The sequence below is a fragment of the Lepisma saccharinum genome, chromosome 4, assembly GCF_977018435.1.
Source record: "Lepisma saccharinum chromosome 4, izLepSacc3.1, whole genome shotgun sequence".
Lineage (NCBI taxonomy): Eukaryota > Metazoa > Arthropoda > Insecta > Zygentoma > Lepismatidae > Lepisma > Lepisma saccharinum.
In genome coordinates this window covers 69,952,258-69,979,722 of record NC_139232.1, presented here as the reverse complement: position 1 = coordinate 69,979,722, position 27,465 = coordinate 69,952,258, and the positions used below count along the sequence as shown (strand labels likewise).

At 40.6% G+C, this 27,465-nt stretch overlaps 1 protein-coding gene across 1 annotated transcript in view; it reads left to right on the top strand.

Annotated features, from left to right (window-relative positions):
- The first annotated feature begins 295 nt into the window (after positions 1-295).
- Duox (dual oxidase) overlaps positions 296-27,465 on the top strand; it is a 216,362-nt gene continuing 189,192 nt past the window's right edge. Inside the window, exon 1 of the mRNA XM_083120709.1 lies at positions 296-484. Coding sequence (XP_082976835.1) covers positions 412-484 — 73 coding nt within the window. The 5' untranslated portion in view covers positions 296-411. The remainder of the gene's footprint in view (positions 485-27,465) is intronic.

Genomic DNA, 27,465 nt, shown 5'->3' with positions numbered 1-27,465 from the left:
GTATTCCACAACCTGGGATCATTGGAATAAATAAAAAGGCGATGACATCATATTGTCTTTCTAAAGGTACTTTGTAAAAAAGAAAAAAAGAAAGAAAACAACGATTTATATCCGTGTGAGCATCTTTTCAGATGTTTATGCAATTCGAAGAAGCCCTGCGGGTAACAATTTGCCCAAAAAAAGTGAGAAACAAAAAGTCTGGCAACATCGTAACAACGGAGTGAGTGACGTATGCAGACGAAGAACCCGCTGACTGACTTTCTAGCAGAAAGTCTTTCAGGTGAGAAGAGTGACGTCACGCGGTGTCTCCAGCCCATTGGCTGCTCGCTCCTGCGGCCTGGAAGAAGTTAGTCAGTGTGTTGCACCGGGCCTGGAACGGTCGTCCGGAAGAAGTGTATTTCAAGCAGTGATATGGCTGTGTGTGTTCGATGGATATTACGCGGACTTCTCCTAGGACTATTATCCGGATCTATACACTGCGCCGGTGAGTACAGATAGCATTGTGCGAGGGTGTTGAGGGAGTATTTATGTTATTGGGTCAGTTTGCATGGTACGGAAGGAATTCTGTTTGTTGGATGCAATAGTTGCTTTCTCGAGAGGCATTTGACCCACTCCACGTCTTGTGGAGGCGGAAGTAAAATATGTTTTGTTGTACGTGTATGTTGGCAGTTTATTATTTGTATCCTTACGTTGCATGTTTTGGAATGCTGTGAATGTTAAATAAAGCCTTGGGCTGTGTCTAGTGGCTTGGCATTCCAATTGCACCGTGATGAGTTCTACAACCAGTCCATAACGTCAAGCTGCGAAAATGCAGATAGTAACTGCAAAAATGTTGATTGCACTTGCAGAATCTATTCGATGCAAGTGCGGATACTTTACCTGTAGACCACTTCCTGTCGTCAAATTTGGTTTTCTCCACAATTGTGGTAAAGTGTGGGTTGGGAGGGCGTTGTAATTTTAGCTTCTCGCAAAGTAGCTACTTTAAAGGGCTTACCTGATGGCGTAGTGATAAAAGTCGTCGCCCTGTAACTGAGAGATCCCGGGTTCGATATCCGGTAGAGCACATTGAACAGTGGTTCGTATCCTACTCTAAACTGGACGCCCAGTCCTGATTAGCCTATACGTGCCTAAAGTGGACTCTAAACTAGAGCCTTTATTTTTTTCAAAATATTTTTTAGGCAATGTAATGTAACTCCTTTTTGGCATACTACTGTACCGTACCATCGTCGAAAATCCATTTGTTATAAACTGTCAGATGTCAATGTCCAATTTGATTGCAACTTATTTAACAGCAATGCTCTAGAAGGTGTGTTTAGAGAAGACCAATAGCATACTTTGAACATTTTATGTTTGACAAGGAAAAAGGTTCTTTCTATTTTTAAAAAAAATCATACCAGCACAAGGGTTGCAGTGGGGCAACGCCTACTCCCACCCCTCCAATTTGAGAGCAAGACTACAAATGTAGCAAATCCAGCTGCTCATTCAAAGTAAAATGAAGCAAAATATTCCTTGTAAGCGGTGAATCGGAAATCAAATATTTTATTAGTTATATGTACGCATGTATTGTTTTAAAGCCAGTGCTTCGAATAAGAAACTTAATTATTTTTGCCATCCAAATAGATTCAGAAATCCTAAGTTTATAACACCAGCAACATGGAACATACAGGTTTTGTTTCCTTATTTTCACTTATCCGGAATTTTCTTATAGACTAAGCTAGAACTACAACCTATAATAATTACATCGTGCACTGTCGTCCCATTATTGAAATCTTATCTACTCTTTTTTTTTTCGCGTGGAAGATGTGGATGATATGTGCATTGCTTCAGTTCAATCATTTCCGTCTTTTCTTGCTCGTTGGAGACGAGAAGTCGTATATTTTGCAACAGTGTCGTCGTGGGAACCGTACGCTTTCTAAAGTAGGACACTTTGTGCCTGCGGTTTCTGCAGCTATTTATATGGCTGCAAATCACAGGCGAAGACAGACTGGAAGCATCGAACGTTGGTGTACCGTGGGAAGAAGGGTTGACTGAACTTCGCCATAAACTTGTTCATCTTTGTTCTACCCCCGACACGAATCCGTCGGTGTGACTTGGTTTTGGAATCGAGAGCTTCTTCCTCGCTGCTCGAGCGAGAGAAAGTGTTTTCCTCCCAGCCAACATGGTGGAACAGCTGATCGTAAAGCGCTCTCTCCACGCTCCGGCGAAGGATAACGGTAGTTTACCAACACTTCGCGACGGGTTCGATGTCACAGTAAGAATGTTGGCTTCGCGCGAGGGATGAACGTGCGGAGAATATTTTCCAAAGGCGCTTCTTTATTTGGCGCTACTTCGATTGCAATGGATGACGTAGTGTTTGCGTATTGTCTTGAATTCGCAGTAAAACCGTCTCTGCACCCAGGATGATCTATATTTCTCATTGCATTGTTGGACGTTATCTGCCTTTGACGTTCCTATTTTAGCAATACTCAAAGGGAGGTGACGACCCCCACCAACTCTCCCCTTATTATGCCACTATTGGGCTTCAAGTTTTGACCTTCCGATGCTTGAATTCTACACATTGGAACTCCCCTTCCAGCACGCCACTGTCTAGAAGTAGCATAATGTGTATTTCCACCTTTTTTATTTTTGAACGAACACCTCGGTTGATAAACTTTTGTCAAAGTTTTATGCTCAGATAGGGTTACCCGCAATAGACTTTAAGTTTTATAAAGGGATCCTCTAACGGGAATCAAACCCAGTTTTAACGGGTTTGGAAACTGTTAGTTATATATGGGGCCTCCCCGATGGCGCAGTGGTAGCGTCGCTGTCTTGTAATCAAGGGTCCTGGGTTCGATACCCGGTGGAGGCACAAGTGGTTCGGATCCCACTTTAAACTGTAGGCCCAATCCCGATTAGTCTTACTGTGCATAAAGTGGACTTAAAACACCAAATCAATCAACAGTTCGTTATATCGGAGACACATTTCTTCATTCTTTCAGAAGAAACTACTTACGGAAATTAGTTTCTCCAAGCTTTCCAACGTTCGTCGAGGTATTTACTTTCATCGTGGAATATATTTGACCGGGAAATCATGTATTTTTCAGGAGAAATATCTCACCGATGCACCATTGCCATTGCTTTCGCTACGTGAACTGCATGCTGCGTACGTTTGATGACGTAAGCCCCTGTCAGTGTTCCCAACCCCTTTTTTTCACTATGCTTGCCTAACCTAACCTTATCGGAAATGGTTCGTGAGGCTATACGTCAGCTACCGTGCATAATGGTTCGTGGGGGCTATCAGTCAGCTACCCGTGCTTAATGTAAAATTTTCGCACGTGGAGGACACGATAGTAGGTATTTTTCGGTGAAGAAGGTTGGAAACACTGCATACTCACAACGTGAGTCAAAATGTGCCCGCCATATTGTGTTACAGAAGCTAAGAAAGGAATAAAAAAAATCACTCTGTATCTAAAAAATTGTTTTCGTGTAAAAGGCATAATGGCACCTTGAACTATGTTCCGCAATATATAATTTGTAAGTACGAAGCATGCGAAACACAAAATATGAGATTTTAATGTGTCTCCGATATAACGAACTGTTACCGAATATTTTTTACAACCCTTCCCATCTTCTATATCTCAATGTAATTGTGCGATACTCTTCTTCTAGGCTAAACTAACCTTTCACCCTATAACTTTCGACGCGTCTCAAATTCTGGGGGAGGGGCAACTTAAATCGAGACTTGTGTTGTGCACCACATTAGAGGTTTTTTCAGAATTTTCCATCGGGGGAGAGGATGTTTTAGTATTTAGGGGGATACAAGAGTATATTTGGAGTCAAAATGACCATAAATTAATTATACGTTTGTGAAAAAATATAAGGGGGGGTTGAAGGTGTGTGAATAAATCTGCCACATTAACGTCTGCATATCGAGATTGGAGTTTTTTTTGTGCATTACGAAAAGTAGTTATTCAAACATCGATTTTCTGTACCTTCGGTTTGAAGAAAGTAGTCCCTGGAGAGTGATTAACAGGGATTCGAACTCAGAGTTGAACCTTCTACGTGTTCGGCTACTAACGAGGGTTAGAAGCCCTTAGCTGTTGTATTATGAGCGAACCCGTAAATTACCTAGGAAGTCTTGGTTGACGCCAGTACTTGCTACATATATGTGGGATAGGGGCATAACATTTTATCTCTCTTGTGTCTCCCATCACAAAATATATACACTCGTCATGATTAAATGGAGGCAAAGCCCCAAGCTCCAAATGTTACTGCTTAAAGAAAAATGATTTGGTTGATGTAGTCCCAAGTAGGCAATTGTCTTGTTGGTAATTCGTAAGGTATAGTCAGATTATTTTATAAACATATCTAGCTAATGTGGGATGTTACGAAACAGATTTTACTCTACTGGGTTTTCATTCTTGGAGGCAAAGACTACAACATATAAACTGTTACTAACAAGAGTCGAGAAATTAAAGTTCAGCCACTACAATTACGTACTTGCATGATGACTGTGGCTTCGCGGTCAATTAGCAGACTTACGCTCTAATATACCAAAGAAGATTTTTTAAAAATATTTTTAGATTTCCCCCTTCTAACTTCCATAGTTTTAACAATTGCCCTGTGTATGTAATGTACTCGTATTTTAGTGACTGAACACGACAGCTCGCATAAATCTTGGGAATAATTTCTAAAAATAAGAAGTACTACACTGAAGGAAATGTTCATACGGACACCACCAACTTGCAAGGTTACCAAAAGATAGCAACATTTGCTATTTTACTGCTTCCCAAGCTACAGTTTTTATATTCACTTCTAGGTCTGACCAGTGACGTGGCCAGAATTTTCAAAAGGGAGGGGGATTACGTACCCTTTTTGCCACATTTTCCTGCTTTTGACGTTAGGGATGATGGCCCAAAGGGTGGACTATGACCCCCCCCCACCCCGCCTTGGGCGCACCACTGGATCTGAAATGACCCTTCGTTCAGGTTTGCAAATGAGTTCACAGGGGTTGCGGCGGAAAAGTCGGAGGGGGGGGGGGGGAATTGAAAACTTGGTCTTTTCAGGAACATTTTCAAATTCTTGTTCGCACATCAGTTTTCAAAATTTTCATCTACGTAATCTACATACATATACAAAACTACACACGTGTGCGAGTATGTAAAGAACATGAAAGCAAGAAATTGTCAACTTTAAATCTGACGTTATTATTACATCACTTGAAACCTGAAATAAATATTAACTGAAAGTAGAAAAGTACCTGAAAAATCTTTCCAATAACGCACAAAAATTATATGGTTTTAATAGCGTCATGATGTCTTAAAGTCATAGATGCCCTATGTTCCTTACGCACATCTTTCGCATAAAGGGCTGTTTCTACAACAAACCCTTGCCTATAATGCAAGATAATGATGTAATATAGAGCATGCAAGAAATACATACTGTAAAAATTGTGTGTATATGATTCTCCTGCACTAATTTGTCACATTAGAAACAAGTCAACGAAGTCTTACTATTTGCTTTCTCAGCGAGTAGTAAACGCGAAACTCAAAATTAGCATGTTACGAATTGATGAGACAACGGTTTGGTTTAGAACTCTTAATACTTTTTCAATGATAGTTGCAAGGTGCAAGAGCCTGTCTGATTGAATTATGGATATTATAGTTGTTTTATACAAGGGTAATAGTTGTAAGCCTATGTAAAAGCGAAAGAACACGAGGATTCTAAGCCTTGAGAAAACATTTGCATTGGATGCTTTGCTGATCCATCTGCAAATTGTTATTTTCACCTGTGGTAACACACTAGAGGTGGGAATTTCCACCCAAAATTGCAAGTCCGTGAATTCCCATTGCTTCGATTTCTGAGATGAAATAGCGTTCAGAGATAAGATTTTCCCCATGATTTGCCCTTGGTCCATAGGAAGATATTATTGGACACAAGTCTTCACGCCGCAGGTACTGACCTAGTTTAATTTCAACAACCCTTGGCTCATCTTTGCATCTCGACGTTGTCTCGAAATGATCTCACCGTGGAAATACCCAAAGGAAATAAGCAGTGAGAACATGGAAATGGAAGGCTCAGATTTTACGCTTTTCATCTTCGATTCGCAAGAGCTGACAATATCCTTTGAAAATGAAGCGGAACTTTCCCTTGCTTTGCTCTCTCTGCTGCATTGATGTAGTTTTGTATCCCTCGATTCGCCAAATATTTGTAGCGTAGGTGCTGACTGTGGGGAAGTAAGGCAATTTGTCTTCTGAAAATTCTTTCTTACATCGTCCTTTCTAAAGGTTTCATAATATCTAAATATTAGGTACTTTCTTCTTAGTCAACCAACTACTACGGTTTGTCAATGTCATTTATTTTTTGATTTTTTTTTCAACTGTTGAATAATAACTGCTATTGTTGTACTGCAATTATGTGATATTTTTCGTGGCTTTAGTCCAAAAAACAGGTGTTCATATAAAATCTGTATTTATTTTAATGGTATTTATAGTCGTAGTCATACTGAATAACTTATTTAGTTTTCACGTCGTATTTTAGGGCTCTTTCTGAATATAATCTTCGTGTAGGTAGTTCACGACCATGGACTGAACAAGATGGAACGTACTGTTTAAAGAACATCTGCAGCAAAATCTTCATGAGCTTTTTTATGCCCGTACAGATAGATGTTTTATATTTTAAATTGTTTCCCTTGTAAAATTTTAAGCAAACTTAAGCCTTTGATACTTTTTAGTTATCGGAATTTCCCTATTCCACTTACACGTTCTGGGCACGTTCCGTCGTCTTGCCGAATATATTGATAACTATATTGAATTTTTTGCGTCCATGTGTAGATTTCGGCTTTAACTTTCAAATAAATTCGTTACCTTTAGGTTCTGAATCGCTCATACCTTCCTTAACCTTTCAAACATATTTTCACATTTTATTTTCCCTACTTTTCGGTGTTAAAACAAAAAGTTTATCCTTAGTAATGGATAATTGAAGTGAATAGGCGACTAACCTAATATTGTAATGGACGTGAGGAACTTATACAACTTTTTTGGTCTAATTCTGTCTCCGGTATGCACAGCGCTGTACTTTCTCCTTAAAACCGCCATAACGGTAGTAGAGTGAGATTACTTTCCTAACGTCCCTGGCTGTTATGAATTTGCAGCTTGGAAGAGAGTCGCAACATCCGAAGCATCCAATCAACAAGCGCGACGCTGACGTCATCTTAATCCAGCACCTATTGCTAACCCTCTTCCTCACGCTTTACGCTCTTGGTAGGCTCGCTGGCTGGACTCGCGCAGTCAGATGAAGATGTTGCGGGAGTAACCTGACTCTACTTTACAAAATACTTTATTTTTTTATTCCAGAGCATTTATTGGGGGTGATCAGTCCTTAAATACACCACTGTTAATAGTTTTTCAAATTACATTTTCCTTGTGCGCTTCATGCATCATGTACTCATTCAAACAGGGTGCGAAAATATACAACGAATGATGATACGTAACTAAGATCGCATTTTAAATACGATAGGTCACACTAAAAGTTTTTAGACACGCGCAAGTAAAACACTGGAGACCAAAAGTATGAATGCTATAATTTTTCAAAGTATTCTCCATGACAGTTGATACACTTGTTCATCCGCTCAAACCAAGTGTGAAAGCACTGGGACCACACATCTGCAGGCACCTCTCGAATGCACTGAACGAAGGCGGTGACTGCCTCCTCGGGAGTATGAAATGAAGAACCTCGTAATGTATCCTTGATTTTAGGGAAGAGGAAGAAATCACAAGGAGCGAGGTCGGGACTGTAAGGAGGATGAGTCATTTCTTCGATGTTGGAGGCTTTGAAGAATTCAATTGTTCGTACTGCTGTATGGCTGCGTGCATTGTCTTGATGCACAATAATGCGACTTCGTGGGCGTTTTTCACGAACTTTCCGTACGATCTCCGGTAAACAAACCGTAGTGTACCATTCATCATTAACAGTCCGACGTCCCTGTAGCGGCACTGTTGCAATATGGCCCGTCCGACTGAAGAAAGTGGCAACCATTTGTTTGCCAACACTTCGTCCCTTCCTGACTTTTGTTGGTGGGTCTTCATCCGGGAAGATCCACTGCGTCGACTGTCGTTTGCTCTCGGGTTCATAACAGTACACCCAAGTTTCGTCACCTGTTACGATGTCATACACTGCATTTGATTGTCCTTGGTTAAATTTGTTCAGCATTTTCATGCACCATGTGACCCGTGCCTGCTTTTGCTCCTGAGTAAGATGGTGTGGGATCCATCTGGCACAGAGCTTCCTGACACCAAGGCGGTCATGCAGGATCGTTTGAACCTGACTCATACCAATACCCAGTGTTGCACTAATAACTGCATATGTCACCCGGTTATCCTCCTCTATCATGCGACGCACTCTGTCGACGTTTTCTTGAGAAGTTGCTGTCACAGAACGACCATCACGTAATTCATCACTGAGTTTCTGACGTCCACGTCGAAATTCTAAAAACCAATTAAACACAGTCGCACCGCATGGGGCTTCCTCCTGAAGTGCATTTCGGAGCCTTTCATAACATTGCTGCTGCGTTAAACCTGCACGAAAATCGTAAAAAATCATTGCTCTGAAGTGCTCCCGTGTTAAATCCATTTTACTGTACACACACGACAATAATTGACTAATTTCTGGCACACAACAATTAACAACTATAAATTCAGCAGCATTATCACACTTCACAGACTACTAACTTCAACATATCCTAGAGACAATGTATTGCTGCAATCAGTGTTGCCGCATCTACAAACTTTTAGTGTCGCCCACGTAGAACAGAATGGTTATAAACATTCAACCATAGAGATTCCAGGTCTCGTAGTAACAAAGTTTCGAAATTTGAGATGGAAATTAGTTTCTGACCCACGGAGTGAGATTGTTGCATATACGCAGTTTTGGGGTGGTAACTTAATTTTGGTATATAGTACTAAAATCAGAAGTGTGGAGAGTGGAGGGGAGGATTGAGTTAGAGTATTGCCAATATGATCTTGATCTTCGCTGTAAAAAAGATAACTCCTCTTCACGTAGATTTTTTCTTCTGGTTACATCTAGGCTGGCACCGATAGCCGTGGCTTGGGTAGAAAATAAAGAAACCTGGAGTTATCAAAAAGACTCGAAGCAATGAACAGTTTCTTGTTCGGTCATTTGTCGCCTATGTTATTTAATATTACATTGTTGAAGGGAACGTAACACATGCGTATCTCGAACCTCCCCGATGGCGCAGTGTCAACGTCATCGCTTTGTCATCAATGGGCCCCCGGGTTTGGTTTCCAGTGGAGGCACAAAATGATTCTGGTCTCACTTTATACTGTAGGTCCAGTCTCGATTAACCCTTCTGTGCATAAAGTTGACTTCACACGAGCACATGTCTATGGCTATACGCAAGAATCGAGAACACTTTCGATGTCTTCTTCTTGGACAGTAATTTTGACGTAAGGGATTGCGACTTACAGTTCAATAGTGTGTTCAGAGGTTCGATTCCTGGCAAAGGCAAATTGCAAAGTGATTCAGATGCCACTGTAAAACTGTCAGATCCGATTAGCCTATTTCAGCATAAAGTGAACAAATACATTTTAGCGTAAGAGATTAAGTATGTGATTTTGCAGTTCAATAGTGGATTCCGGGTTCGATCCTCGATGATTGCAAATTGCAAAGTGGTTCATATCCCACTTGAAAATGTAGGCCCAGGCCTAATTAGCCCATCTCAGCATGGAACAGCCTGAAACAAGTTCAGTAATGCCAGTACTTCACAGAGTTATTAAGATCTGATTTGTATGTCATGTAAACTCTATTTTAACCAAGGAAAAGGTTTAGTAATGTCATACGTACAATTCATGTGAGGTGTTTTTATTTACTGTTTGAAGAATAAACATGGCCTCAAATAGCTGTTGTGCTTCGCTGGTGGTCTCGTGACGTGTGCTTCCAGCCAACGCTGGGAGCACCTCACAGAACAGAAGTTTTGCTTCTGGCTGCGTTTGTTTCCCAGGAGCGGTTGTCTCTGTGGGAAAGCGCCGTGTGAAGAATCGAGGAAAGAAACTTAATTAGCGCCACGACCATGAATATTGCCATCTTCGCTGCCTACACCGACGGAATCCTTATCCTTGGGCCATGTTGAAATATTTCACGTGTCACAGCGCTACAGTTGAGTATCCACATGGTGGTGGCAGGGAGGAGGGGGTGTCTGGGAATTTGGCTCTTGACGCAAGTATTTTAAATCGGATTAATTGTGAGCGCATTGGTGTTACAAAAGTTTAAGCTTGTCATGCAGGTCTACCGTAATGACTTGATGATAAATTTGAGTAGACGTTAAAATACCCATTGCATAAGTAAATACGGGAGATTGCTTTTGTATATTACGTCCTGCTATATAGAGGTATGGCCCTATATGTACATTCACAATCTGACATTTGTGAAGGTGATGTGATAAACATCACGCTCCGTCCGCTTTTACCTCCCAGAGTTGCCCTCAAGTACCCATTTTATTAGAGGCTATGTGAACCATAGAGGAGAGTTTATGCGGTGACATTGTTGAAAATAATCCACACCTAAGATCACCCTGGGAATCTATCCCGGATCACCTGTATGGTAGTCAGACGCCCTACCGACGTGGCTACTGCAAGTGATAAATGCACATTATTAATATAACAAAATATTTTAAATTGAAAAATTTCCGAGCATTCATTTTCGATTTTTGTATTTTTCATAAATTGTTACTGCATTTGCAATTTTCCTGTCCAAGAAAAATCAAGCTGTTCTTAATGGAACCAATATTTAAATTAACACTTGTTGAATCTTATATTAATTAACAAAGCAGTTTACAAATTTCATCTTGCGCATAATTTAGTTTGAGAAAGAGACTGAATGAGAAGCTTTGCTATGGTATAAATTTATCCAGCCTTAAAAACTTCTTGCATTAAACATATATTATACTTTTTTAATCTAAAAATAAATATTGTATTTATGGTAAGTTGGGTACATATCTTAATTTTGTCCATAGTCACAGTAGAGAGATTTCATTGATATAGTTTGAAAGCTTGAAATGGTTTTGGCTTTTATATTAGAAGACGTGCAAGTTCGAAAATGCAATGGGAATATTTGTTACACATGTGATTATTTATGTAGGGAAGGGACGTAAAAATAATCATTGACATAAAATTTCGATTATGAAAATATTCCAATGTCTTTTCTGAGTAGATTAATATTTGGTCTTGCTGATTTTTCTTCCGTTAAAAATAGTAGTTGCAGCTGTCTCTGTCACTGTTAGTAGCGGGCAAAAGTAACGCAGACAGTTGACAAATTGTAAGTTCACATGAGCCATCATTATCATTCATCAATCAAGCAGAACATGTGTTATTACAATCAATCAAGTTTCGAATCAGCTGCTGTAGGATGGCAATGCAATGCGGGAAGTAGACTCTTAGGTACTTTTTAATTATAGTTTCGGCTAAAGGAATGGCAGGCATTTTTCTCAAAGTGACACATAAAGGTCTAAAGGTGCCAAGATATCAATCCACATACATGCTTTGCTCATCGACCTTGGCAGATTCGTTTCGAACCATATGCATCTTCGTGTGACCTTGATGCTTAGGTGATTGACGTTATTGTGGCAAACAGCGGGTGGTGTAGGTGAAGTTGTGGATCGTAATACAGCCAGTGCTATATTGGTCGATCTTTCTATGGTAATTCATTTTAGAGTATGGCCACCGTATCAACCGACCCCATTCACAGTGCAGAACGGTTATTTTGAAACAATCCTGTTTCCCTGCTGGCTGCTTCGGGGAGGAGGGATTGTAAGGTTGCCGATTGTTTCTCAAACAGGGGCCAGAGGTAGGCCTAATTGGCTGTTTGCCCGCAAGTTCCTTCGTAGGTAAAGGCGGCAACATCGGGTGACTGTCATGAAGGCTTTCTCCGCGCCAGCTGTTATCGTGGCGGCAGTATAGGCAAGTTTCGAAAATACTCAAAGGCTGTATCTAGTATTGGCATGACCTTCCCGAGACCTGGGCTCGAGTCCTGGTCGAGCCTGCACATTTTTATAGGATCCCGCAATTACCAAAGGATGGAATTTTTAAGAAAAGAAAACTGTTCCCCACCAATCTGCAGTGATTTCGCACCCTGACAGGAGGTCCACTGTGCGTCCGTTACAAATAGATGCCAGTACTTCTGGTTCCTAACTCAGAAGGGACTTAGTCTGCTGACATGTTCTTAATGATTGAGATACATGCCGAGTGAGAAGACCTCTACCACTTTGTATGTGCAGCGTGGAGGTCTTGCATCCTGCTTTAGAATTTCAGTACGGCGTTACAATTTATCGTGCAAGCCAGCTCCCCTGCTGATCATCTACGTCACGAGAACCTCATCAAGTAAATGGGAACTCTACGTGACATGCTTAAAAGCTTTTATCTGAGAATCTCATGGTGACAGTAGTGCTAAATTAAAAAGAAATGTGATTGTAGTTTATCAAGTTGAGATCAGAGAAGCAACATTTCCCACTGTAATTTGTTGACTGAATACATTTCGGTTCCCAATGGTCTCACCTATACAATGTGGAAAATCTGCAAGAATGGTGTGCCACATGGACTGACCAAGAAATGGAACAGTGCTAAAAAAAATGGTGGGAAAAAGTTTACGTAGATGTCTACGTGAGCAATTGAAGAGGACAGAACAGCATTATTTCGAAAGACGTTATCCAAATTTCCATGTGTAAGTGTTGTATTGGGAATATCAATAATAATAATAAAACAGGATGAAGTCAAATCTTTTGCATCTCTGAGAGAAAGATTGAGAATTAGCGAAAGTTGAAAAATCGTGAACTCCAGTCTTCTGTATCATTTGAACATATCTTGCGCGAGCATAATTTCCAAAGGTTTTTCAGCATCTTTTCAATCTTCCTTCCCGGAGATGAAGGTTCCATCTGCGAGGTTGATAAGGGCCGCAGCGCCAGAATCCTGCGACGTTCCCTCAGCCGAGGAACTTGACCGAAATCCCGCATGCGTAGCTCCGTCCTGTGGCAACCGTCAAAAGCTTAACAAAGACCCAAGGATCTCCCACGCTAAGCTTCCGGTTTCGAGAGATGTTTGCATCCTCTACACTCAGGAACAAAAGTAAAATATCGAGAGTCTGATCTTCATGATGTTTTTCATTGCATTGTTATGCCTTAAGTGAGAACTATTTCAGGAGGGGCACAAGGGGTCCAGACTCCCCGAAAGAATTGACAAGAACTAAAATGAGCAAAATTGAAAATGCAGTTTGTTGTGTTGTATGAAGTTTATTTATAGTATTCAATTGTAATGAATCAGTTTACTGTGCTTATGAAAATTAATGCATAATTATAATAATCAGGGGTATTTTCCTCAAGGGTCGATCCATATGAAGTCATACAACATGGCTGCTCGACCATTTTTAAAAAAGTTTATTTTTTCCCCATAAAATGCCTTCAGTCTCAGATGAATGTCAATTTGTAGCACATTTTCTGCGGTTATAAACTCGATCACGGCACACTACTTCAGGCGCTTCATCAACATTGCATGGTTACATGCTGCCATTTTCCTCGCAAAAGTTCAACACCCCCTGGCGATAGAAGTTTGAAACCTTCAATGGAGAAGCGGGAAAGTCTTATAAGTGCAATGTATGGTTGCTCAAAATCCAAAATGCATTTACAAGGTAACAAAGAAAATAAAAAGATAGGAAGCTTTACTTTTCAGCACGCCCTCGTATATATACTTTATTGCAGATCCATTTCAGGATTGTAATGTTGTTCATTGACATTCCAAATTACATTTTGCAGAATTTTAACACAAAATGTTAATTAGAAATGAAATTAGGCATACCATATTTAATGCAAAATATTGAATTTTTCACGAGTTTTGTATCTCTTAAACCAATTGAATCTCAAACTCAAAATTTTTACTGAAGTTACTTATCATGGAGTACTGTTTTGTGTACAACTTTCAGATTTTTAAACAACTGCCCACCAGAGATATTTAACCCTGAACTTGGATTTTTTTAACAAAAAGTACATGTTTATGACCCTGTAGAAAAAAACGTTATTGAAGTCTCAAGCTTCAAATGATTTTAGCCTATAATATGCTTAACATCACAGATTTTGTTTCATTGTCGTAGGACTTACCACAGCTGAGATAAAAAAGTTGCCGCTGATGCTTACGAATGGAGAAAATGACGCGCGCCATGATAGAAAAATGCCCGCCATCTTCAAATCGGTGATAGTAAAAATAAAATAACAGTGGTTCTGAACTGTCAACATATGAGGCTCACACCACACAAAAAATAAACTTTTTTAAAAATGGTCGAGCAACCATGTTGTATGACTTCGTATGGATTGACCCTCAAGTGAAAATTAAGTTTTTTTTTTTTGTTTCTTACCATCTATTTCTTCGACGAATAACTTTCTTATGCAAGTTTTCGATATTTTCTTCAATTCTTCAAATTACTTAAATAGTTCGTGAATGAATGAATGACTTAAAATTTTTTGGGTGCGTCGGTAATATGGCCATTTTGCACCCTTCAAGGTATGAGAGGGAAATTCCCTTATCTGAAATTCTTACCTGTTAAAGTTTAAAAAAATGGGTGTAAAAGCCCCTTCAGGATGGTTAAAAGTGAAAGATTTTAGAGAGACTGCACGGGACATTCAAAAGGCAAGGAGAGACTTCCTCAGAGTATAGAATTCTCCAAATTTTCTCAAAGAGCTAAACACATGAATTAAAACACTGTCATCATTCCCCAAACACACATGACAAACAGTTGGGAAGGTTAAAAGCAGTGGCGGCCGGCGGCAAGTATGATGGGTAGTGCCAACGTGATCAAGAAACCAACGGGTCGTACAAATCCGTCGTATTTAGCGACTTATCTCTGAAGATGGCAACTGTGTCAACACTACGAAAGTTCCCCCGCTGTTCCAAGCGAAAACGGGCACGGCTGGTGTCTTATGGGATAACCCCATTGGCTAACACCACCTCCTGCCACCTTCTTCCCGGCTCATGGTGGAAATGTTACTCGCTGAGACTTCTCCAACCCTCTGCACGTGTTTGAACTTGGTTAGGCCAGCTCTTGGGTGGCGCGGACCGCTTCCTCGCCGAGGGTACGAAACAGCTGGCGATGCAGTGAGGAGGCTGGGGCGGTTCATATCTAGTCTGTGGTTGGGGCAGTCGTCACGTCAGCTTGACCGATTGCAAGATTCGATTCTCCTTGTCTGTAAACTATCAATGTATTAATTTAACAATACTTGGGCTAGGTATGCATTTCTTCTGAGGGTAGTGCCATGACACGGCGGTTCTCCCCTTTGAGCCGCCGCTGGCTAAAAGTTTGTCTGAGGATGAATTTCTCCACCAACAGTTTAGATTTCTCCCTTTACCTTCTCATCAAGTAGGTAAAAGCGAAAGTTATTGTTTTTTTCTCAATCTTAACCTTGAGTTTTAAATGTCCTTTTTTCCCCTATATAGACTGAGCGCTAACTGAACAGTTAACTTTTAATTTCCTCCTAAATTCCGTTCATTCATTTGAACAATTGCTTGCCTCTGAAGGGCGAGTTTTTCTAATAATTCAACCTGAACTGTTAACATATTTAACCTATAATCGCGGAAACCATAGAATGTAGAGTACCGACACGACAATGCAATTTGAAAAACTGCATTGCCTGAACAGCAGGCAATGATTAACCCAACGGTATCATTAACTGAAATAAATAAGGGCCATTACGTCATGTGAAGCCGAAAACCTGTTTGAGCGTAAACGACAGCAACAAATATTGAGATGACGAATGTACTTACGGAACTATCACCGTTCAGGTGGTGGGACTAATTTTCCAATAACCTGAATCTGAAGAGGTTGGTCAGTGCCACAATACCTCGTCCATCACGATCAGACGTGGTTTCCTGTTTCGGTTCTCATGTCCAGAAGATAGAAACTAAGAGTGATCGTGTGGCAAGGTGAGCCGGATTGACCGCATGCACCCATTTCAAGGTTTCCTCTCCCCTTCTGCAGCAGACAATGGTCATTCTTCTGCAGAAGACCCGCAAAAAATGCGAAATTAATCTTTTCACACCTGAGACAAGCATATCTACTTGCAGGCCGCCTTCGGAATGTAATCCTAGCTGTTTGCACGAAGAACCTGACGATCGTTTATTCATAGATTCGCTTTACCGTGGGAACAGTTAAATGCACTCGACTTTAGTATGCACTTCTTATGCTGCAGTTGAATGTGTCCAAGGTTTCCGTAACTTACACATTAACTTTCACTTTGAATTTCGTGTGTTCCACTCCTTTCTTTCCATACTAGTTCTGAGATGACTTCCGCCTCACATCAACTTTGTAGACTAGGTTTTCTTGGACAATACAGAATAATGATCTTATTTGATTCTTGACTGTCTTCCAACATAACTGGGAAATGAGATAGGGCTATGGAATTTCCTCTTCCAATGCACAAGTTAAGCTTTACTAAATTATTTCCATATATCGGAGACATGGTTGTTTAACTCGTATTTATCAAGGATTAAAAGTATATTAAGTATGTATCTCGTCCCATATCAAACTTTATTTCAGGGTTGTTAAAGGTCCAGGAACTCAAGGTCAACTCCTTTTTTCTCGCACAATTTAAATTCGGTCCAAATTGCGTATTGTTACATTGAAGAAAGGTTCCTGAAAAAAAAAAAAGTTCATGGGCCGTATTTAAATTGATGTGGGGAAAAAAGGTTCCTGGACCGAATTGAAATTCATCCAGAAAAAAGGTTCCCGGCCCGTATATAAATTGATCCGCAAAAAAGTTCCTGAACCTAATTGAAATGCTTTAAATATGAAAAGGTTATACACTGTCTAGAACTCATTTACGTTTGATGATTTCTCTCCCAGTCCGGAATTGAAATTATTTACAATTCCTGGACCAGGGTTGACAGATTAAAAGTTGCCTTCTAAAAATGTCCGCGAGTACGTTTTACATTGTACTGTCACACTGTGGTTGTAGAAAACGTAGCACAGGGAATAAATAAAAACGCTGTTCTCTCGTGGGTCAGGTTCACAAACTCCCTTGTCGAAGAGTTACTGTACGTAACGCAATGGACCATGGTTCAATGGACTATATTAGCGTGGCGTAACATTCAGCTCAAACAAACCCGTTACGTGTTGCTCCGGCATCCGATCCAGGAACCGCAGCCAATAGGAGCCGCCCAGCAGATATCACAACAGGGACAGGTAGTGTTGCTACAACCAAGTGAAGGAACACGTGCTAGAGAATGGGGCTGCAGCGTTTGCGTTTCGCCCATTTCTACCTTGTACCGTAGATTCTCGAGGCAGCCAGCACCTGGATTATTCTTTCATGCTCACAAGTGGATAATTGTTTATCGTCAGGTCCGTAATCGATCCAAGTTGCGTATTGTTTCATTTACGGTCCAGAACCCATTTACGCTTGCTGATTTTCTCTCCTCGACCGGAATTGAATTTATTTAAAATTCTTGGACCGTTAACAACCCTGCCTTAGTTCATGTGTAAGTATTATTGGTATCGCAAATCTATGATGGAAACAATCCTAGAAGGACTTTTATGGAATAACTAAGATTTGTAAAGAAAAACAAATATACCTGTAATATTACGTCAGCTGGAGAATATTAACGGTCAAGTGGACAGGCAGTGGTTCCCAAAGCGTGCGCCGTGGCTGGCTTACAGGGGCGCCGCGAAATGTTCCAATATTTTCACTAAAATGACAATTATTCCAAATGTGTGCTTATTTAGTACTTTTTACACATAAAATGTTCCTGACTTTGAAATACGTGTATGTGCTAATTTTTTAACTTAAAAAGCACACTAACGTTGCAAGTGTTATATAGGCCTACATTCTCATTTAGGGGCCGCGGAAAAATCTTCAAAAAACTAAGGGCGCCGTGAAACAAAGTTTGGGAACCCCTGGGACAGAGTAAAACGCGCACATAGCAAAGAATCCTTTTAAGGAAGATAAGAAAAAACCCTAAGCAACAATAACTAACTGAATGCAATTGGTTGGATGAAAGAAAACATTTACCAGGGTATGTCGGATTTAGGCATGAATGACATAATACTGAAAATAGTGTTCGACTAGGATACTTCTTCATGCGTTATCGCTGTTATACTTGGTCTACCATTGCTTAAATTATGATCCTAGTGATTGGGCTTCCCCGGGTCCCGATTAGCCTATCTGTGCATAAATTGAACCTAAAACAATAACTCACTGATTCTCACGATTACCATACATGTCTAAATGCGGCGTTAAATAACCCAAATATACACGCGAACATTGGTTAAAATCAATATTTCATTACACGATGTTCCACGGAGAGCCTACCGGACTCTGTAGGGTAGGGTCAGGAAAAGTGAAAGAAAATGGATATTTAAAGAGTGAAAACAATTTATTTTCGGGATTATATGAAAAATTTTAAAATGTGGTTCTCTAGAAACATCCCTTCGCGGTGCTCAGATAAAATTTGATAGCATTTTGTCGGACCGGTTCTCGAGATAATTGTGACCAAAGTTACACCGTAAGGTTACACAGGCTGGCCAAATAAAATGCTAAAATTCTGTCGGGGATATAAGATAACCTTAACTGGTGGCGTCCAACCACGGCCTGTCATAACGAGCTTGACGAATTGTCCCTCTGGTGTTCCCTCCCAGAACCACGGGGCGACTCTTTATCTCCAGCATCCAGTGGAGAAGGATCTGTGCTTCGGATCCAGGCCAGGGCTAACGGCTTAGAGCCCTAGGGTCTTCGCCGAAGGAAACTACGAATCCCTGTGCACCGAGACTCGATCTGCGCTCTCCGGCCGCCCCACTCAGCGACGTGGACCGAACGACCTCTGTTGATCGTCACATGTGTAAGGTCACGTGGCGCTAACGGGTTTCCTTTACGCAAGATACCGTTGCGTTGCGAGATCGGCGTCGCGCGGAAAAAACGACCGCTCGGCCTTTATTTTTCTCCACCATGGTTATTTCTTTCATCGTGGCACCTCCCACCATATTACATCACAACTTTGCTCCTGCGTATATCATTCTGCCAGAGGGGGGCAGCGTGTCCCCCTCCCCCTGCCGCACCGCTTTGCAGATGGAGGCAGGTGAAGTGATTGAGAACCTGGAGAACAAGTTTACGTGGTGGATTTGAGACGCACTTTTGCGAATGTTTAGCTCTGCATGTGATCTAGTGAGTTGGTAAACACAAAGGTATAATTATCTTACTGCCTAAAGTACAGACTATCAAAACTAAAATACTTTTCTTGACGGGGCAACCCTACAGAGGAGTATCCCTTATCGCAGAACGCTAGAGCAACCTGGCTTCCTGACGTCACCGCGGATTGCTTTCATTGTTACGCAACTGTAGGCCCTCCATGGAACTTCGTGTACTTAGAAAAAATATTGAAATGCTTGCCACCTGGAGGGATCGGAAAGACAATTAAGCAAAACAAACCACGAAAACAGTAAATCACATTAATGAAGTCTCTGGCATTCCAAAACCCGAATATTGAGTTCAACAGCAACACACACACTTTCCATCTCGACCGTGATCAAAATAAACCCGAACCATCCTTAACAATTGCCTTCAGGTCCAACACACCACTATTCCTCCAATTCTTCTCGACCTTCCTACAGGTCTCTCAAGCCAAGATGAGGTCTTTTGAGTACTACAGTATAGGGGCTATCCACCGGAAGGAAGTGCCTTCGCGCGGACGCCATACTTGTAGCACAACAACTTCCGGTTCGTAGGCTCACAACATGCCGCTAAAGGGAGCTGAGATTGCGTCATGTATGAAAGGAACGAATGGGTGTGTACAAGGAGGATGTAAACTACGATTAGGGCTAAATAATCTTTCACGGATCTATCTTCATCCATTTCCTCGAGATCTAGGCACCAAAATTATTGCATTTAAGCTGTCAGGCGTGAAAATTGGAAGCCCATTAGCAGGAGTAGACTCCGCAGTAATGACAACGGATGTGCAGGAACCCAAAAACTCGGGACCTGGAAAAAAAAATCCCGTTCCGATCTAGACTTCGGGAAAAATGATAGAGTTTAAAAGTAGTTTATTCCCTACATATTTTTTTCTTTTTACTAAATGTCCGAAATTTATTGAAATTAGCAGTTTTTATTCCGGAAATGCAAAATAAATCATTACCCGAGGGTGAATTTGTGTGTATCATTAACATTTATTTTAGTATCGGCTAATGTTCAATATTTTCCGCTCCTATAATCTCCCAATTTAGTCGGGAAATAACATTATTTTTCCCGTTTCGAACTTCTGGACTTTAAAAATATCCCGTCCTGTTTCCTTCCAAACCAAAAAATTTGCGACTTGCACCCCTTGCACTTCATTAAAGGTAGACGAGAAATCATTCAAATCTCGATTTTCTCTCTGTTTTAGTGATATGAGCAAAAATATTACTTTTCCTTTCAAAAGATGCTCGGTCACAGTCAGATAGGTTACACGTTACGTTCTTGAAGTACACACGAATTGTATTAAATTTTTGTGAAACCAGATTTTTTTTGTGTGTGTAACCAGAGGAAATAATTTTTTTGCAACCAGAGGAAATAATTTTTTTGCAACCAGAGGAAATAATTTTTTTGCAACCAGAGGAAATAATTTTTTTGCAACCAGAGGAAATAAATTTTTGTGCAACCAGAGGAAATAAATTTTTGTGCAACCAGAGGAAATAAATTTTTGTGCAACCAGAGGAAATAAATTTTTGTGCAACCAGAGGAAATAAATTTTTGTGCAACCAGAGGAAATAAATTTTTGTGCAACCAGAGGAAATATTTTTTTGTGTAACCAGAAAATTAAGTGCGGGTAGTATTATTAATTTTCGTCTTTGCAATGGAAATCTTTTCAACATTGATAGAGAAAAGATCCTAGGTTTGAACACCATTGTGTCATTGTGTCTGTCCCATCATTAATTTTTCCAGTTTATTATTCATCTTCATCGTCATGTTTAACACAAAAAGCAGAAAATTGACTTAAAATAACAATGAGCGTTTTGTATTTCTGCGTTCAAACGGGAACGAAACCAGCAAGTGTGCATTACTGGATCCCTCGGACTCGCCCTGACTGAAGTAAGAAGAAAAAAAAGCTTTTTTATATGTCCTGTATCTCGCACGTTTTTCACTTAAAACATAAATGTATTCATCCAAAGATTTACATGCTTTGAGCGCTCTCGCTCTGTAGGAAAAAATACTTTATATTAAATATGTAGGCTACAAATATCGCCAATGCAAGGACGGTCAGCAAATGGATCTCATCCTGGAATAATGCCGTATTACTTCCTAGTTGCTCATCCAATTGATATGCAAAGGCCTCTACTTTGCCCTTATATCTCTTAATCTCCTCGTCGTCAAGTGCTTTTATATGATCCATTTCATCCGATATACAAAACGAGAAGAAAGGCCACAAGTACGCGCTTGAATTACCCGGCCACCGTGGACCGGAAGTTGTTGTGCTACAGTTCAACCATCGATTGTGCCATTCGATATGTTTTTGTTTACTCGTGGATAGCCCCTATACTAGGTGAAACTGGATCACGGGGCTGAAGATTCGCTGAAGGAACTGTAGGAGCTGTTGGGAATAGGGATGGCCAGATCCGGATCCTGGCGGATCCGAAATCCGGATCCGGTTGGTTCCGGATCCTAAGGATCCGGATCCGGTTGGTTCCGGATCCTAAGGATCCGGATCCTAAAATTTTTCGGATCCGGATCCGCGGATCCGGAATTTTCAGATCCGGATCCGGATTCAGAACTTTCGGATCCGGATCCGGTACTTTATATATATATATATATATTAGCAGGTAACAATATGTTATAAACACATTCTTACTTTCCAAAGAAACGCATGTGGGATGGCAAAAGGGATCCGGATCTGTCGGATCCGGATCCCTTTTGCCATCCCACATGCGTTTCTTTGGAAAGTAAGAAAGAATGTGTTTATAACATATTGTTACCTGCTAATATATATATATAATATGTGTGTGTGTGTGTGTGTGTGTGTGTGTGTGTGTGTGCGCGCGTGCGCGATTTGTAATTAATTAATACACTTACAAGGTAGGTCTAAGTCTCCCCCTCCGATTTCCATGAAACTTGGCAGGTGTATAGAGGGGCCCAAAGGAAGAAATACGTGTTTCTGTGTTTCAGCTAAAAAACTGTTTTAGGGGGCAACCCCCCCTCAAATGTCAAGATGAGGAGAAATTGAAGTGGGGATCTGATCGCGAAACTACGTAAATATGGCATAGGAAGAAACAGGGGGCATAGAGCCTCTCTATACACCTGCCAAATTTCATGGAAATCGGAGGGGGGACAAAGAGGTCAGATGATCCCCACGTCAATTTGTCCTCGTCTTGACATTTGAGGCGGGTTATGCACCCTAAAACAGTTTTTAACCGAAACAAAAAACAGGTATTTCTTCCTTTGGGACCCTCTATACACCTGCGAAGTTTCATGAAAATGGGAGGGGGACACAGGGGTCAAATGCCCACTTAAATTTGTCCATTTTGACATTTTAGGGGGTTTGCCCCTAAAACAGTTTTTTAGCCGAAACAAAAAAACACGTATTTCTTCCTTTGGGTCCCTTTATACACACACCTGCCAAGTTTCATGGAAATCGGAGGAGGACACAGGGGTCAGATCCTCACTTCAATTTGTCCTCATCTTGACATTTGAGGGGGTTGCCCCCTAAAACAGTTTTTTAGCCGAAACAAAAAGAAACACGTATTTCTTCATTTGGGTCCGTTTATACACACACCTGCCAAGTTTCATGGAAATCGGAGGGGGACACAGGGGTCAAATACCCACTTAAATTTGTCCTTATCTTGACATTTGAGTGGGTTTTGCCCCCTAAAACCGTTTTTAAGCTGAAACAAAAAAAACACGTATTTCTTCCTTTGGGTCCCACTATAGACGTTCCAAGTTTCATGGAATTCGGAGGGGGACACAGGGGTCAAATGCGTACTTAAATTTGTCCTCATCTTGACATTTGAGTGAGTTTTGCCCCCTAAAACCATTTTTAAGCTGAAACAAAAAAAAACACGTATTTCTTCCTTTGCGCCCCACTATAAACCTGCCAAGTTTCATGGAAATCGGAGGGGGACACGGAGGTCAAATGCCTACTTAAATTTGTCCTCATATTGACATTTGAGGGGGGGTTGCCCCCTAAAACAGTTTTTAGCCGAAAAAAAAACACGTATTTCTTCCTTTGGGCCCGTTTATTCACACACCTGCCAAGTATCATGGAAATCGGAGGGGGACACAGGGGTCAGATCCTCACTTCAATTTGTCCTCATCTTGACATTTGAGGGGGTTTTGCCCCTAAGACAGTATTTTAGCTGAAACAAAAAATACGTATTTCTTCCATTGGGCTCCACTATGAACCTGCCTATTTTCATGGAAATCGGAGGGGGACACTTAGAACACCTCCCTTGTTAGTCTTATACTTTGTAATTATATACACTGCATATATCAATTTGTAAAACTGTAACTGTAGAAAAATTGTATAATTTTTGTATAACATTTCTATCTTGTTATATGCGTTAAAGGTTTCATCCTGGAATGGAATGTCTCACATTTATGTTTGTTTCCATTTCCAATACATTGGAATGAATACATATTCGTTTCAATGGCATTTACAAAATCACCTCTGACATTTTATGTTAAACAAGTAAGATTATTTTTGTGCACGTGTGTGTTAGCCGATGCGTAGCAAAGTATTTTAGGAACAACACTTGAAAGAAATTATTGTAGGACTAACTAATGAAAAATTTCTTTGTAATCGAAGATCATAATACCTTTTAAGGTGTGGTAATATTATAATGGGATTGAGATACGAAACTCTCGGATCCGGATCCAGATCCGGAACTTTCGGATCCGGCCGGAACTTTCGGATCCGGCCGGAACTTTCGGATCCATATCCGGAATTTCCGGATCCAGATCCGGAACTATCGGATCCGGATCCGTTTGGCCATCCCTAGTTGGGAATAGTAATGGACGGGAGGGGTAACATCGGAACATTGCAATATGAGGGAGAAATTGGTGGATAGCGGTGGACAGGATATCCGAAGGTAGCTGCCACCAGGACGGATGTACCCTCCAAAAAAGAAATTGACTCGCCTGGTTCCCACTGGGGGCTGGAGGCAACACAAGACAAATGAGCTGGACGGTCGTTCTATTTTGATATTATTAATCCATTACTTGTAATGGAAGCCATAATTTTGACGTTTTGCACACCTATATAGTGTTAGTGTCATGGACTTGACACCCCACATTAAACATAGAAACAGTGAGTGAATCTAAACAGATTGAAAAGGTATTCCTACAAGAATAACAATAATATAGATTTCAATATAAAAATACAGGTAACAAATAATAATCACTTGAAGGTATTTTGTGCAAAATCAAGATACAAATATGAACTAGGCAAACAATGCAGAGAAAGGAAAGAGGAAATTAGTGGAATAGTGGAAGTGGACAAGAATGGAGGAAAGATACACAAGTAAACAAAAGATAATTCAAATGGGAGAATGCAATGAACAGCGGGAGTTAAGAGCAGATTAATATTAGTTTGCATCCTACTAACAGGAAGAACATTCCATGTTATTTGTTAATATTATTTCTAAGTACTTTGGCAACTGGTTCTAACTGAGAGCCCTAAAATAGGACTAAGCTGTAATTCATTGACTGCAATGATAGATTGGATGTCACATGCCAGTAGATATATGTCGTATGCGTTGTCCACTCTAAGCGCAGATTATTTAGTTTATAGTTTACATGGAATACGTAGATAAAGGAGAATATTAAATTTAAATGCTAGTGTTGAGGTAAAACGCCATTTTAATATATTGGTTCGTATCGTATCATTCTACAGAATGATGGGATCGAACCAACAACTCCCAATAGATTAATGGAAAATGTAGCTATTCACCATTCATCCTCGTTAATGATGAGATCACTTGTCCTCATGACAAGTTGGATGCTTGGCTGCGAAAGTTACAACTGAAATACAATACCCAACTTATACAACTAGAATAGAATAGAATTTATTTCAAGTATGAGCCTTTACAGTTATACATACAATAAAAGTGAAAAAAATTTAGTGCACTTTCCCTACACCCTTCCTCCTCTTAGTCTACTTTCACATTCACACTGCTTGGGAGTTCACAAACACTATTTCATTTCAACTCATTCCCTATACTTGCCCTGTTACCTGAGTGATTCCTAAATTTTCTCACATTTATTTATAAATTGATTTATTTAGTAACCCCTTTCACACATGTTCGCTATCCCCACTGAGCTTCTTCGCTCTCTTTGCCCAGACATAGTGTAGGAAAGTTCCCAGATTCCTTATTTGCGCCTCCCCCCTCTCGGTCTCTCCCTCCTAATAACGTTTGTCATTATATTCTCAATGTTAGCTTCATTTACTTCCCTGATATATTTTTGTCTTGCCTGCCCTGTTTCTTTGCACTGGAGGAGAATGTGAAATTTCGTCTCGTCTTCCCCACATAGCGGGCATTCTACACTCCCGTCCTCCCGCTTTAGTTTAACTTGTGCCCATCCCCCCAGTCTGAACCAAGCCAATCTTGACCTTTCTTTTGCCCCACACAAATCCACGTAGTTTCTCCTTCCCCATTCTCGATCCGTATCCACTATTTTTGCTGATGTTAACGATATTTTTGCGTCGCATTCTGCCAAAATTTTCTGTTTGATAATATATTCCAGTCTGGCACGTATGGCCCCTAACATCTGCATATCAATCCTCCCCTCTATTCCCTCTTCCCACACCCATCCCAGCCCTATACTGTAAAATTCCGTCTTTATTTTTGCTACCCATTACCTCCCCTTATCTGTGATTGTACACTGAGTTTCTTCAAATCCCCCCCCCTTTCCACGGTGATTAGTTTTGCCCAGTATTTAATGCTTCTCATTTTGGCATCCACTTCCTTTTAATTTTCCCATTTCCCTAAGTGCCCCACATGTTGCCACACCCCTCTCTACCCCTAGCCCTTGTTTTAGGAATCTAGACTGTACAGCGTTTACTGTACGAAATGGCAAATAGTCACTCGTTCGATTTTGTGAACCTTTGAACCTAAATCATGCATGTTATGGTTAGGATAATTACCTGTCTACACTTAGAATGCTAATGAAATTGATCACGTAGAGTAAAATAAAACTAAGCTCTCTCTAAGCTTCGTAGGTAGTTCACCTAACTCAGCCAGACTGGTCTCCTCCTCTCCTTTCCAAAGTGCTGTTGCCTGTCTGTCATCAAAACCAAAAGTGAGTCCCTTACCAGTCTCTCCGCCCCTCTCAACATCTCTCTGCAGACTTCCTATACGCTGATCAGCCAGTTTTAACCTTCCTATTCTTGCAAGCTGCTTACTCCTTGTTTACCTGTTGTAAACCTTGCAGCCTCTACTATATCAGGAAGTGGAAGCCTGCTTAACACTCGACTGAGCATAATTCAAATACCTGAGAGGACTGGACAGCTGGTGTAAACAAGTGAATGAACTTAGGTGAAATGAAGCTTAGAGAAAGTTAAAATAAAAATAAAGAATAATCCTATGAATTAATACGGTATGGAGATTAAGCTATTTGCAACAAAATCTCGCATTCTATTTCCAGTATCAACCTGTAGGAAAACTGAATGTAGGCAAGAAATTGTGTTTGTTAACGAGACCAAAGTGCCATTTTTTCTATCAATTGTAATATTTCATATTGTTTGTTCCTGGCAAAAACTTGTTCGTATATTTTGAGCATTTCTACAACAGTTGAAGCACCTTATAATTTTATTTATTCCTACAACCACTCTTGTTAAGCAGGTGCCTACCTCCATGTTATATCCATAGATTTCCATAGAAACTGAAGTTCAGATTGTGTACAGGGTCTCCCCGTAGGTGTAGTAGTGGAGAGGTTAGCACAGCACGCTACGAACCCAGGGGTTCGAATCCCGGTCTGGGCATGGGTGTTCTTTGTGCGTGTCCATTCATCAATTTCATCATATCATTCATCCTCATCTTCGCAATTAGCCAAATGTGGCAGAAATGCGAAGTAAAATAAACCAAATCAATAAATCAAACTGAAGTGTAGTAGTAAAGTCGCCACATTGTAATAAAAGGACCCCAGCTTCGATACCCATAGGAGACACACAGTGGCTCGGTTCCCACTTTAAACTGTAAGTCCAGTCCCGATTAGCCTATATGTGCATAACGTGGACTTGAAACAGAACCAAAAAACTCAATGCATTGTTTACAAGCAGAATGTTCACTAAAGTTGTTACGCGCAGACGCAAGTGGTATGGCCACCGCCCATGTTCTACAGAGTTCGATTGACTGACGTTCTGGTGATTATTGCATGAGGAAAATCGTCAATATGACTGTAGAGTTAAATATGCAAAATGTATCGCAATTGCAGACTAAATGTTAATTTTTTAAAACCTTTTATTGCAAATAGGTATTGAAGCA